The 15,266-nt window shown below is 41.4% G+C and overlaps 1 protein-coding gene across 7 annotated transcripts in view; it reads right to left on the bottom strand.

Annotated features, from left to right (window-relative positions):
• Positions 1 to 15,266, bottom strand: part of nav2a (neuron navigator 2a) — a 108,035-nt gene that overhangs the window by 59,501 nt on the left and 33,268 nt on the right. For 5 of the 7 annotated variants that reach the window (XM_072379978.1, XM_072379974.1, XM_072379975.1 and 2 more), the window contains exons 3-5: positions 11,679 to 11,731; positions 1,881 to 1,953; positions 1,342 to 1,585 (exon numbers count right to left, since the gene is read on the bottom strand). In XM_072379978.1, coding sequence (XP_072236079.1) covers positions 1,342 to 1,585; positions 1,881 to 1,953; positions 11,679 to 11,731 — 370 coding nt within the window. Of the gene's footprint in view, positions 1 to 1,032; positions 1,090 to 1,341; positions 1,586 to 1,880; positions 1,954 to 5,064; positions 5,273 to 11,678; positions 11,732 to 15,266 lie in introns of those variants that run through there. The other 2 variants (XM_072379980.1, XM_072379979.1) reach the window with 2 other exon arrangements.

The raw sequence follows: 15,266 nt of genomic DNA, 5'->3' as shown, positions 1-15,266 counted from the left end.
TTCTAACAAGTTTTGGTCTGAGCTCCTTTATTCTCCAACACAGCCTGAACCCTCATAGACAAGCTTTTTGTAATTTCTTTAAGTAGTCTTCAGGAATAGTTAGTTGTTGACTACCTTTTGTTCCATTTCTCTGTTGAAATGAGGACTGGATTGAAAATTAGCAAAAAAAGGCAGCTGATGTCAAAAGAAAAAATTAAAAAGAAATCAATAGATTAAGACCACTTTAAAGGATTAAAGGAAAGTCTAGGTCCTTGGAGGCAAACCAGAAATGAATGAGGGGTAGTTCAAAATTTGTGCACAGTATTGTATTTAAATATATATATATGGCCAAGTTTTTGGTGAATCAAGAAGAAGAAGAGGATCCCAACTCTTCAGCATATAGTTACACAAACTGACCATAAGATGGGGCTGTTGCATTTCTTTGGAGATTCTCCAGAAAAGGGAAGGTGCAACAAACATCTGGGATGGGCAGCATGCAAAACCAAATTCTACATTGAGTTTCAAGGTGCATTATCACATCATATCGTTCTGCATGCTGGAAAAGAGGTTAATGTGAAACTGGCACAAAAACAGAACAGAACAAAGGTAAATTTCAGTAACACATTGCCACAGATTCCCTCCAAGTTAATTATTAATGTCACATCATATGGGGGATGTTCTTGTCAAGCAGACCAACCCACACGCACACTTACTTAAAGGTTATCTAAAGGTCTTTCACAGCCCATTTAGCAGGCTTGCCAAATGAAGCGCAATGCCAGAGGCAGACAGGACCATCCGAAAATGGAGCCTGGAGCTATCCCGCTCCTATCTGCTCGACACTATCACTCATGCATAATAGATAGTGCTTGTAGTAGAGATTGCCCTTAATCATGGACAAAGAAGCAACATGAAACTTATTACAGTACAAAATAAATGTTATCCTTGATTAGGGGCAAGTTCTACATTCCTATTTCCAGGAATGGGACGGAACAGGAGGTGTGGTAGAGGAAAAAAAGAAAGGGGAAAGAAATAACAAGGGCAAGTGAGGCTGACCTAGAGGTCTTTTTCTGACCAAGGGAAAACTTGAGCAGTTTACTCTGACACCCATCCCTAGAGGGGAAAAACAGAGATATGAAAGAGGACAGGGAGAGAAAGAGAAAGATTCAGGTTTAGATTTTTAAATGGCATGAAGTGTGAACAGGAAGACAGAAATGTCAACATGATGGATTTCTACACTAAGAATAGTGAAAAATACACAAAAATCCATTCACTTATCCATTCACAAATACCATTCAGTGCAATGGTTCGTATCCTAATATTTCCAGCTTCCACAGTTTGCATGAATAGACCTGAGAGCCTCACCTGGACTGCATCTCGGCCTGTGCTGCTTTCGGAGCTGTGAGGGCAGGAGTCCCATGCGGAGACTGGCTGAGCTGTGCTGGGGCGCTGCTCTGCTGGCTCAGGGGAGGGTGTGTGCTTTGGGACTGTGTCGTGGAGGCGAGTGTGGGCTGGGAGTTCTGTCGCTGGGCCTGCTGCTGCTGCTGTTTGTAGCGGGACAAGCTGAAGAAGAGGCCGAGGATGGCTTTCAGATTCCCATTCCGAATCTCTGAAGACCAAGCAGAGGGGCGATGTGACACGTCATGATAGGAAATGGAACCATTTTGCACCACTGTGAGCTTTTTGGTACATTTGTTATAAATGTTTGGGATAACCAGCCCCCATGGAGCAGCCATGTTATCATGTGTGTGGTCTGGCATTAATGCTGCTTTTCTGGCAAGACAAATGTTACAATAAATCAAACTTCCATTTTTCACATTTTTTCAAAGCATATTGTTCAGTGAGAAGTTGAACTTGTGTCAGGACTAAATAACTTTTTCTGATGAATGGAAAGTCCAGCTTACCCTCTGCAGACAGACCATGGATGTTGACTCCTTTGGCTGCCAGGAAACTGAGGCAGACATCTATGTTCTCAACCTGGCAAGAGACAGACACAACAGTGAGACAATGCACATTTCCATTTAAATTAGCATATTTGTATAATGTGAGAGGGAGCATGCTGGTCTACATTTTGCACGCTTCTAAGTGTGCATAAACAACACTGAATGTGAACATCAACCATCTAAAGAAGATATCTGGCACCAAAATATGCACCAGTCAGTTAAAAGATGGACTAAATGTCAAGAATGATAATGAAGAAATATTTAAAATGCATAAAGTGCATTTTGTCAGTTTGTCCTTCTATATTTGCTGATTGGATACAGCTGAGTGAAATCTTTCACTGTAAACACTTGTTTTCTGCCAGTAAATATACATTTAGAGGTGCACACCTCCACCAAGACCCCCAGAAAGCCCCAAATGGGTTATGTCCCAATAATAATTTGTAACGGAATCCAGTTTTGCAAGAGAATAAATAAAATAAACGAAACCGAGATTAAAACATTTTCGGATTTCTCAGAGGAACGATCCATTTAAAATGTATTTGTTTTAGTTTTTTTACTCTTTAAAATGTCAGGTGGTAGGACAAAAGTACCAATAGTACAATTTTTGGCAGATATCAACCTACGAGTGTTGAGTAATAGCAGAAAAGTTTGATCAAAAGAGGCAATGTTGTGTTTGCAAAGATGATGCAAACAGTTTTGGGGACATGATGATCGTCGAAACAGGGTTCAAACCTGGCAGAGCGACATCGAAGCAAACAACTCGGTTGCTATGACAGCAGCCTTGGCAACCTGAACAGACTGCTGAGCTGTCACTGGACCACGAGAGGATTTTATAGGCTTTGTTTAGAGATCACGTGACCTATTCTACAGAGAATCAGCTGTCTGGTGGATGTGATCATAAAGCAAACCACATAAAACCAGTCATCAAGCATGAATGATTGGGTGATCAAAGTGTACCAACTGCTTTTGTTGATGAGCAAACACAAAGCTTCCAACACAAAAGATATCAGTGTGGTACAGTCTCTGCTCTTTCATATTACACAGAGTTCAACTGTCCTGCCTCTGCTGGTACTGTCAGGAGAGCAATTAACTGAAGAAATGTCCATAAAATAGACATTTTATGATGTAGACAAAGTGTAAAAAGGGGCTACATCCTCAAACTAGTTAGGCTATTCAACAAACTCAGAGCCGAGGGAGCACAAATATAAGGCAGAGATATTCAACGTTCAAACCTGAAATACATCTGAACTATGTCCTTTGGAAACGAGGCCGGGCGTGCTAAAAAGGGGGAGGGTCCCGCTCACTAAAGATTAATGGCATGATTACACTTAATATGCACAGACCAAATATAGCCTGACCTACAGCTCCTGCCGTGGTTTCTCCTGTTGGGAAGCTTCCGGCTGTGAGGTGAGCAGCTGAAGTAAAGGCTGATTTCCATCTGCCTTCAAAACAACATGTAAACATCTACTGACCACAGATAATGCAGGTATTCCACGAGTGTAGCACGAAATCTATGAATGCAAATGGACTTAGTCAAAGCAACCTCCTCAACTGATACCACTCCTTTTGAACTAAGAAACAATGGGAGCTCTGCTTAGAACAGAGGGACTTCTATTAAGTCAAATTCACAAGAGATTTTATTCTAATACAGTGCAAGAAGTGTTAAGTGTGCAGCATCAGCTTGTCAGGATAATAGTTTATTCGCTAGATAAATACTTAATTTGTGAAGTTCCTGGCACACCATGTGGTCTCCTTGCAGAGTATATATGAGCTAGAACTTTTCAAGATACCCGAGGGAAATACTGGAGGGGAAAAAAATAAAAACTAGCAGAAATCACAGGATTCTCATAGCAACGAACAGATTTCCAGTTGACTTGCATACAAACCCACAGGTATGTGGAACGGTGTTTGTTTGCACTGAAATGAGAATTAGAATTAAAGGTTGCATCATCTTTCTCATGACAGACAAACCTTCACAATTGACTTCTATATCTATTTCTAAACTGAATGCCTATCCGATGCATGTCAGAGGGCAAAGACACTAAGTGACTCCAAGCCACTGATTGAGCTGAAACTGCAGCACACCAAAGGCTGCAATTTCCGTGACCTCTGACCTGAGAAACAGCTGTCAGCGGGCTGGACATGTGCTGTCCTTCGAGGTGACACAACACAAAGTTCTAAGAACAGTAGGAATGGCGACTATGGCTCTCTCTGAATACCACAGGTTCCCAAAAATAAACCTCTTTGAAACACCCCTCTAACCCAGACTTTCTTTAATACCCACTGTCCTAAACCTCACTTGAGTGACTGAACCACTCTCCAACTGGCCCAAATTCCCTATTATAGTAGAAGCTTAAATAGCAGCAGCCTTTAGAAAACATGCTTCAGTGAGATACCCCATCTTAAATGCCAGGTCTGTCCTGCTGAGATGCACCCTAACCACGCCTCTCGGGGGGTAAAAATACAGAAACCTCTTGCTAATTAAAACCTGTAGGGACAAGAGGTCATATCTGCCCGAGGAACATCATTCAGTGACTCCCGTCAGCTACAGAACCCAAGATCCTTCTCAGCCTACTTTAGTTTGGTTCCAAGTTCTAACTGCATTCATTGTAAAGTGTCTGAAAAACATCTTTATGTACCCTTTGATTGCTGCTGATCTCTCAGGGATTTTCAGTACATTTCATCTGTTACAGTAAGATAAAAAGCCACTATTCATTAGACCACAATATCCCTGGTTTCACTCTTGCAGAGGATGCACATGACATGCCATCCCTCCTCCTTAGAAAGGAAATGACTAAACCAATACTTCAAGGATTACTAATACACCTTAACAAGACATCTGGTTATTCATCATCAATTTATACAAGTAACAAGAATGAAAAAGAAAAGCTTTCCAAACTTTAACCAAAATGAGAATTTAAATGTATGTTGCTATCTTTCTACGACTGTAAGTGTACACTCCTCTCAATCATTTATGCTTATTTACATTTCTTCAAAAACTTTGTTTAAAGTCACCCGGCTGATAAATCCAAACTATAACCTAGTTAAAGTAAAGCTTTACAAGACGTGCACACAGAGCCAAAGACTACAGCCAACTATATTAGCAGAATAATAAAGAGATCCACTCATCAAATGAGCAAAATACCTCTAAAAAAAGAAAGATTCCACAGTCAACGAATCCCTCCAGCACTTTACATCTATAAGGCAGCTCGTCCTGTACCTGTCTAAGCGTCAGACGTGATCCTGTAGTGTAACTCTGTCTCTGCCCGGCTTCACACCTAAGTAAAGGCCACTGCCTGTTCTGCCCCGGCTCCCGGCAGCAGTGCAGGGCCGGCCAGCCGACAGCCCTCTGAACAAACACTTCCTCCCATCACAGGGCTGCTATTGTGTGTGTGTGTGAGAGAGAGAAGGAGAAAGAAGGAGGGAGTGTGTTTGAGCAAGAGCATTACGTGTCTAAAGCAGGATTCTACTGATAGGAGCTTTTGAAAGCTGATATTAAGACAGGTTCATTTTTCAACCAGTACACATCCTAAGCCCGTAGGGCTCTCAAAATTAAAGCAAGTACATTTTGAGAGCTCTAAGTGTCTGAATGTTGCAGCTGAAAACGAGACTCGTCAGACCAGGCAACGTTTTTCCAATCTTCTCTTGTCCAGTTTTGGTGAGCCTGTGTGAATTGTAGCCTCAGTTTCCTGCTGTTAGCTGACAGGAGCAGCACCCGGTGTGGTCTTCTGCTGCTGCAGCCCATCTTCTTCAAGATTCCACGTGTTGTGCGTTCAGAGATGATATTCTTCATGCCTTGGTTGTGTTTATTTGAGTTACTGTTGCCTTCCTGTCATCTCCAACCAGTCTGCCTCCTCTGACCTTTCACATCAGCAAGGCATTTTCTCTGGATATTTTCTCTTTTTCGGACCATTCTCTGTAAACTCTAGAGATGGTTGTGCGTGAAAATCCCGGTAGATCAGCAGTTTCTGACAAACTCAGACCAGTCCGTCTGGCACCAACAACCATGCCACGCTCAAAGTCACTTAAATCCCTTTCTTCCCCATTCTGATGCTTGATTTGAACTTCAGCAGGTTGTCTTGACACCTCTACATGCTTAAATGCATTGAGTTGCTGAGATTGGCTGATTAGCTATTTGTGTTAACAAGCAATTGGAACAGGTGTTCCTGATAAAGTGGCTGGTGAGCATATATATATATATATATATATATATATATATATATATATAATATATAACCTTAAATTGACATCAGCTTTCACAAATAAGTCAAATTTTCATAGTTAAGCCAAAATAGAATAGTTCAGGCAAAACGGCTTTAATTTCTTGTCGTTAAAAAAAATGGATTTTAAGAAGTCTTCTGAAAACAGATTTTCACTTTCAGCAGCCACAGCTTATCAAGCTCATGGGAGGAACTCTATTGACACTGTTGAGTCAATTCTGCTATGAACTGACCTTTTGTTATGGCAGCAGATGACTTACTTGTGCAACAAATGAGAAAACAAGAGCGGTTGGCTGCTGTTTTTAGAAAATTCAACGTGTTAAAGAGATCCTGAGTGCTCCGACTCTCCACCACGTTTCATAACGTTTGACTTTTTCTCTTGCAGACAGACAAACTAAAACAGTTACATACATTCACTGATAAGTGAAAGTGCATCCATGAAGATTGAATAAAATCCCCCTTCTGCCACAGTCTCAAGAAAGAGCGATCAGAGGCTGCACAGAGGTAGCTTCAGTTGCAGAGCCTTAGGTTAGCATCAGGGGGTTTTATGTCCACCGCTGTAGCTGCTCTTTATTTCATGCCCAAGAGTCAGAGGCTGCTAGGAATATTTGTTTTTACCTATATTTGGTTTCATAGCAACAGAAACTGTTAGTGCTCACTTCTTCTCAGTCCACCATGTGATCACCTCAGTTCTGACCAGCTGACACTGTTGGGGATTTCTCACTAAAACACACATGGGAAAGTACTTCTCCCTCCGATTAAACATTAACAGGCGAGTTGAGGCTTTAATAAAACATCTCTCTGGTTATTCGTGCTTAGATGTGCACAGCTTCACCATCTAAAACAACCCCAACAACACTCACCTGTGTCAAAAAAGACAAAACCGTAACAAACTGAAACGAACTAACAAAAGACGCTTTACTCATATTCAGCCAAAGTGGTGCTGGCTGTGTTCCCACATAAAACCTGCGTCAGTTTTAAGTGACACTGCACCTGAAGGTGAAACACAAGGAAATTTATAAGCTCAACTGTCAGTTCAGGTTAGCGAACAAGCACACACAGGCAGAAGAGCTCTGTTATAGTTAGATTCCTGATGATTTTTCCTTCAGTCTGAGTCTTACTGAGCTCATTAAACACCTGGCTCCGCTGGTTTCTACCTGTGTGGCTGTCTGTCAGTCCCCCGTCTCAATTCTTCCCGTTATAGCAGCAGTAGGAAACAGGGGGATTCAAGAGGAGAATCCGATCCACCAAACATGTTATTAAGGATTAAAGCAACCATTTTAAGCACTCTTCTTTACATCCAGAGGCAGTGAAGATACAGTAGTGACTGGATAGTGTGGTGGTATGATTGCCACCTTCCATGTGGGAGACTTGAGTTCAAATCCCCTGCATGAAAGGTTCTAGGTCCAGTAGGGGTCCTTAGGCAAGACCCCCTTACCCTACATGCCTACCTGTAAGTCGCTTTGGATAAAAGCGTCTGCTAAATGCATAAACATGAAACAAGATACAGAACATTTCAGGAGCTGCTGCTTTAACAGGATGCTTGGACATGACAGCCCATGTATGTTTGTTTGTGTGTGCTCCTGGCATCCTGTGTGGTTTTAACAGCTCAGTGTGAAATCAACACCATTCCTCTGGGCTAAAACCACACAAACACACACTCACACACAGCCTGAGTGGGTGGCAAAGCAAAGACCCAAAGATGGGGGTCTATTTAACAAGGATGCGACAGTTGTAAAAACAGCCACTCACTTTGGCCCGTAGCAGGCAGCATGCTAATCATTTATCGTGAGTGTGAGATGAGAGTGTTACAATTCATTCCACTGATGGAGCTTATTTCCATGTTTATTCGGTTAGAGCTTAGGTTAAGTTAAGTGGAGGTAATTGGCGGCAGCTTTGGGAGTTTGAAAGCAATGAAATCAAGTGTAGGAAAAGTGTTCTCTCACACACTCCAGCACAGCTGCCAAATAAACTCCCCGGACCTGTGTGTGTTTGTTTTGACAGCACTACAACACAAAGCAGACATTTGCATAAGACCACCGCTGCACCTGCTCTTAGCCCTGCTTCACTGCTTCAGATTTTGGTTTAAAGTTGATAAAAATACTGAGATAACACACAGAGATCCAATATCGCTCACGTTAACACACACACACACACACACACACACACACACACTGCATCAACAGAGCTTATAAGAAAATCCAAGCAGCTCCCTGCTTAACAATAAACAGTTCTTACCCTTTAACTGGCAAACACACCAACCATGTGTTTAACACGCACTCACATACTAAACCATTTGAAACTGTTATAATTGTCTTTGTTCTTAGACATTATGTACTCAACATGTAACAATCTATGTTTCCTTTTTGTACTTTAAAATAGCATAATAGGACTAAATAAGTGGGTCAGATGAAGCTTCTACAGCTTGTCAGATATACCCGGTACATTAGATACACGCCTAACACAGCACTCACACACACACACACGTTGTTTATCACATCCAAAGAGCATGAAAGGGACGGTGGTTGGCCTGCTCGTGTCACTAAAAACTGGCCAATTATACCCGGTCGAGTGCAAGAACAACCTCTATGAGATAAACATGAAGAAGATAAATCTGAAATGTTTCCGGACATCCGGGCTCACGGATTTCCTGCGAGAGCTCTGTCACTCCGAGTCCAGCGCCATACTTTACCTGTGACCACTAATAAATACTTAATAAATACTGCTTTAAGATTCGTGCGGTCTGCTCTTTGGCTTCCAATGAAGGAATCGGGCTAACGGAACCATCTGATTTGCTGCAGAAGGGGGGCAACCACCGTTGCTCTTGTTAGATGTTGGTGAAGCTGGCTCTGAACGATTCGTGATGACAGCACAGAATCATCCCAACCACTGAATCGTGTGCGTCTGCTACAGCTAATCAAACTGCTACACAAACAACAGCAGAACCGACTCTCTGTTGGGCTCTGCAGGCATTTTCAGGTGTAGCAGCTGGGTTTGAACACAGTGGGTGGATGTGGAGCAGCCTGCTGGGATAAAATCACTGAGAGAAGTCCACACCACGGGGACAGAGATGTGCAAGATGCTCAATTACAGGTGAATTGGGAACTTAATCCCAGTTTATGGAAAGAGCCAACTGAGTGAGGGAGTAGATGGGCATGTAAACCAATTTCAGGGGGATTTTTGGGTTTACAAGCTATATAAATGTATGTTAATCAAATATTGTTGATGTTATATTTTAACACAGTGATGCAAAAGTTATAGAGAAGGATCCTACCAACTTAAAGGTTTGAACTTGCTGACACTGATTACATTTACATGCTCAGTTATTCAGATTATTGTAATAATATATTCTGCTTATTGCGTTTACATTAGTTGTTGATCGGATATTCCATCATATTCTTGCCTATATGTTAAAGAGCACTTTCCAGTCAATGTCTCTTACCCCTCTAAGCCACTGCACCATTTGCTATCAATTCCATTCAAATCCTAAAAAAACAAGGAGCTTTACTTGGATTTATCCCTCACCCCAAAAGTGTCTCCTTTCTTCTCACAGCCAACCTGTTCTGAAGCCTGAAGCATGAGTTGTGAACGCTCCAGTGGAATATAATGTATGTTTAAGATGTATACATGTCTATATAATTCAAACATAAGATCAGCATACTCCACATAGTTGAATAAGGTCATATTTAAAGTAACAAGAACCGGCCACTAATGACTTCTGTTTACTGCTGCTGTGCGTCTGTCAGACTAATGTCTTATTCTTAGGTCTTTTTAAGGTTATTCTTGGTCTACTTCCTCATTATTTACAGAAAAAAATATTGTTTTCATATTCTGAATTTTTTCCTGCTTCCTTTTCCAAGAACTAGAACTGTAATGGGAAATAGGTCATTTAAAAATGCTGTTCCTTTGCAAACCACCTAAGATTAAAGAATCTGATGGGTTTTTTTAGTTACTTTTCTACCTTTTTCTGATGGATGACTCTTTATATTCATCCTGTGATTTTATGATTTATTAGAGCATTCTCCTTTCGCCTTTAATCTTATGCATACCTACATAATTCTGTATATTTCTCATGCTTTTGTCAAATGTCTGTAAGTGAAGTGTGTTGTATCTTGGCTGGGAAGCTCTTGCAGAAGAAATCTCAACTCAGTAATATTAATAATATTAAGGTTAATATTGGAATATTACCGTAAATGTAGACATATCCACTGACACTTTACTAGCAGCTTTTTTAAATGTGGAAAACAGCTTTTCTAGTTATCTAAAATGTTCTTTTACGGAAGAAATGTCTGGCAACGACAGGCTGTTTATCAGGGAGCTGAACAACAAAGTGAGATTTAGTGGGTTTCCCTGCTATCTTTGGACTTAACTCACACTGAAATGGTGCTGAATCAGCCAGCAACAGGCCAATCATTTTACTGAAAAAGACTGAGTAATTATTACTACAACATTCTGGCAGGAACAGAGGAAGTGACTTAGAGTTAGAGGGAACAGTAATGGTGGAGGATGATTTCCATAAACAAGTGGCAAATTTGACTCTTGATTCTGGCTTTTCTTGTGATCTTTTTGGATTTATAACAAAGCTTGTAACGAATGCATGGCTGGTTCATTTTGTGCAAGCTTACTAAAAGAAATGATGATGATAAAAGTTTAATTTAAATCGAATTCCGGCATATTTTCCATGTTTTCCATGTACTATGAGGTTTTACATTTTTTTCACTGGGTTTTTACAACAAAAAAACATGCAGAAAATAAATAAATAAAAAACTACAGATTGGTCTGAAAAGAATGCCCTCATAAGTATAGTCATCTGGGTCCAATGTGGGTATGTGTGTCTGTGAGGGTTCAGGGATCAGCTGTGCTTTCACCTCCTTCTCAGATGTTAAATTTGGGCGTGTGTGCCTCTCCCTGGTGCTTTGGGGGGCTTCAGTATTCTGGCTGGTGGCCAAAAATAGCCCCCTCAGCTGGCACACTGGCCCAATTTATGACCCATCACATACAGCGGAGGGCAGCCATGCCTTGGGATGCTCGGTTCATTTCCCACAGTGAACTCAATACTGTGAAAACACTGAAATGCCACCATATCTCACTCTCATATTTGCTAAATGCCCCCGAGGTCTGCAACATATCATGACTGGTTTTTAAACATTTTCTTTGTCATGAGCCCTGATGTTCCCAGTCTGTTTTTATTCTTGAAGATGTAAAAAAATGTTATCTTCTTTGGTAGTGTAATAAGATCAAGCAAAACTGACCCCAAAACCAAAGCCTATGATGCTTTCAACTGAGCGCCAACAGCCAGAAGTCTGAGCCAGAGGTTTCTCAGACGGTAGCCCGCTAGACCATAAAAGTAAATATAAATGGACCAACCGTTCCCATCTACAATTATTCACAGTGACTTCTGCGCCGCAGCTTCCAGAAGGGACCCTTGAGATGCTAAATCAAAGAGGTGTGTTACTTCACACACATGCACACACACACACACACACACACAAATAAATTTCACAATGCAGTGCCAAAACAAACTTGGAGGGTCACTTACCATCTGAGACCGGCTCTTGGGACAGCCATTGATATCATCAATCTTCTCATTGGCTGAAGAGAGACAGAGGGACAAAAAAAAGAGGTGATAAAAACTCACTTAATCCTGTCTTTTATTCCAGTGGATGGAGATCCTGGTATGTGTGTGTCCCAGACAGTTGCTGTCTGAGTGTGGACGAGCAGAGGTGTTCATGCCGGTGACTGTGAAGCCTCCCCCTCGTCTCCCCTCCCACTGAGACATGAAACACTATCTGGTCCCGGCAAATGGGAACGGTGCCGCTAGGGGCCCGACCAGCAGTGTCGTGCTTCTTTTTTTTTTTTTTTTTAAGAGGAGGTGTGTGTGTGTGTTGTTTCAAGGATCTCTCTCATCCATTAGAGTCCCAGCCAGTAGCAGCTGAGACACGGCTGTCAGATCTCAGCTGACAACTGTGCCAACAGCACAGCCTTTTGCATGGGAGGCGTGGTGGGCCTAATGTGCAGCTCCAACTCAAGACCCAGTCATGCACTGCGAGAAAATGTTTAAGAGTGCTTTTGTTCTTGCCATCTGCGTGTAATACACCCAACTACCTGCTTTAGAGGACATGATGAACACTGATGATCGGATTGTTTTTTTTTACATCAGAAAGTGTGTTTACATGGCACTAGTAAAGAAGAAAATTGTGTTAGTCTGACCAAAACTCTATGAAATTGAGCTTCTAAAAACCGGACAAACACAGCCAGTTATAATGTGGCTGGGATTTGAAGCCCCGCTGCTTGTATATGCTCAACCAGACCCACACAGGCCTCGGTGCTCCATACATGCTCCAAAATTTTTTTTTGCATAACCAGTAAAGCATAAGTGTATATGAATAAATTCAAATTCAAAATTCTGGACAGTCGCTTTGCTTTTATATAATCCTGAGTGTACAACCACACAGTTATCTGACAAAACCATAATTTAAGGAGCTTAAAGGCAACATCTGTACAGTTACTTCAGCCACAGCTCATGTATGATGATCTCCCACAGAGAAAATTAGAAGCGGCAGGACATCTTGGATGTTTTCTCATACAACCCATAGCACCATGGCGTTGAACTTACTTCATTCAATAATTAGATTTAACTCCTGCACATGTAGTCTGTGATTAGTACAGTGGTCGATTTAAATGATCAAGACGATCATTGCTGTAACCGTCGCTTGCGTCCAATGTGCTGAGGAAACTCATCAGGCCAACAGTAAAGCTGACAATGTAGAATGAGGACAACCCTTTATAATACACACCTTCAGTCAGGTTGTATATAGCCAGGTTTATTGAGAAGACTGGGAACTGAGAGATTATCATGGGGGTTGTTCATGAAAACTTGATTATAGCCTCAATCTGGAGGACTTCCGTGTACCAAATCCTAACACTAAGTGTAAGTTGGTAAAATAACAGGTTCCATAACAGGTCCAGACTCTGACCTGTAGCATGGCTGTTCTGACTGGTCTGGTTTCACCAGTGATCATTCGGTGTGAGACTTTCCCAGAGGAAAAGAGGCAGCAGGCAGAGAGCCGGGGTAGAACAGGTGAATACACAGCTCCGGTTGGTGTTGATTAAGAGAGAATGGCAACAGCCAGCTGTCAGCGCTTATTAAGCATGAGTAAGTTTCCCAGGAGCACAAATGCATTTTAAAGAATGCAGATATTCTTTGAGTACAAGGGACAGCATTGTCTCAGGTTGTGCGGAGGGTTTTCCACTAATAACAGGTTTGGCATTTCAGATCCTGGCCCAATCACACACCTTCAGTTTCTCTTGATGGCAGGCCTGTGCACTGCGACAGCATTTCTGTCACCACTGGTGTTTGAGTGTGAACTCATGTTTGAGAAACACACTGAAAAGTACTTTGTATGGCCCAGCTAAAGCTAAAAGGTGTGATATGCAGAGGGTGAAAAACCATTTAGGATTCATCATTTTCAGTCAACTTTTTCTTATTATGAAAAACCTTCATTCGCTTCCCACGCTCAAGAAAATGTTGCTTTTTGAGACCATGATAAATGGGAGTAATCTACACTTATAAAGAGACATTTTAAAGTGTTTCACATATGTGCTACAGACACCCATCATACAGCACTTTATATCATATAGATACAGTCACACACTGATAAATGTATCGGGGCAATGGGGGATTCAGTGTGCTGCCCAAGGATTGAATCTAGTTATTCAACCCTCTGGTTGAAAGACAACCACTCTACCAGCTGAGCAAAGGACAATCTTAAGCTTCACTACTAATGAAGTATGACTGAATGTCACATACAATAAGAATATAAGCCGTCAGCACAGACTGATATGGTTCAATACAGTTTTAAAACAAAGCATAAATGTATCAATAACCAGATCATCCCTACTCTGAGGATATGTGCTCGTTCAGTTTATGGATTCATTTAAGCATTTCTGCAAAACAACAAGTTCAGCCACTCAAGGGTTTTCATATCGAGACATTTTCGAGCAGAACACCTGAGAATTTAGGGACATTTAGGTCCAGACGTTTCCTGCATGTTGCTCTTTCAGTCATACAATTCACAGCAAGAGATAACTCATTTTACATGTAACCTCTCAACTGGAATTAGAATGAAGGGACGCCTATGCAGAGTGCAGAGGACATGATGCAAAAGATCAAAAACTGCAGGGTTCTGTTCGCATCAAAGATGCACAAACCTTATTTATCTGTGGTTTTCATGCCGATATCAACAACAAATGTATTTGGACATATCTGCACTATGAGTGAACATGTGGAAATGGCCTTCACTCACTGAATTCTGCAGAGAATTAACACACATATTCACACATGGTCTCATTCAGCCATTTCTGAACCTTTTGGCCCAATATATGACCTTAGAAAGAGACTGGATATCACAACAGAGGAACATAATCTCAGTTCAAATAAACAAAGTAAAAGCCTATATTGGAGCCCTTGATGCAGCTTTAAGATTTTTTTGTTTTCTAAAAAACAGTGCAATCTGAAATGGTTCCTTCTTTTTTGCAAAAGAACGTTGTTTATTCAGTGCAGGAAACTCTGGAAGTTACAACTTAAAGACTAATCTGCACCAACATGTTCACACTTCTAAGAGCTGCAAAAACATGCAACAAATGAACACAGATCACAATAAACAGAGGAGAATACCTGCGCTCTCAAGTAAGCAAGTAAATAAATAAATAGAATAGATATATATATATATATATATATATGACATGAAATGTAGAACATGGCACATGATGTTCATGAACTTGATTCAAGTCATAGCATCTCATACAGCAACTATAGTGTGAGAACAGTGGAACTCTTTATTGCATAGGAAGTATAAAATCTGGGTCAGAGACATGGGGGAAGAGCTGGGAACAGAAACAGTCATTGACATGCTGAGTCACCGGTCAGCTGGTGTCGGCCTGTTTCAGCCTCCAGTCTGCCAGCAGATGCAATGACAGGCTGAGGACGGCCAGACAAAATGACAAGACTGATGATGACGGCACAGAGAGAGCCGGAGGTCAAAAACACAGCGGAACAGCCAACTTTCATGCATGCTTTAGGCTAAACAGCTTCAGTACTGTTGTCATGTGAACACACAAGATTTAT

The sequence above is a fragment of the Leuresthes tenuis genome, unplaced genomic scaffold (genome assembly GCF_036924035.1).
Source record: "Leuresthes tenuis unplaced genomic scaffold, fLeuTen1.0.hap1 SCAF_2, whole genome shotgun sequence".
In the NCBI taxonomy this organism is placed as follows: domain Eukaryota; kingdom Metazoa; phylum Chordata; class Actinopteri; order Atheriniformes; family Atherinopsidae; genus Leuresthes; species Leuresthes tenuis.
This window is presented reverse-complemented; position numbering and strand designations above follow the sequence as displayed.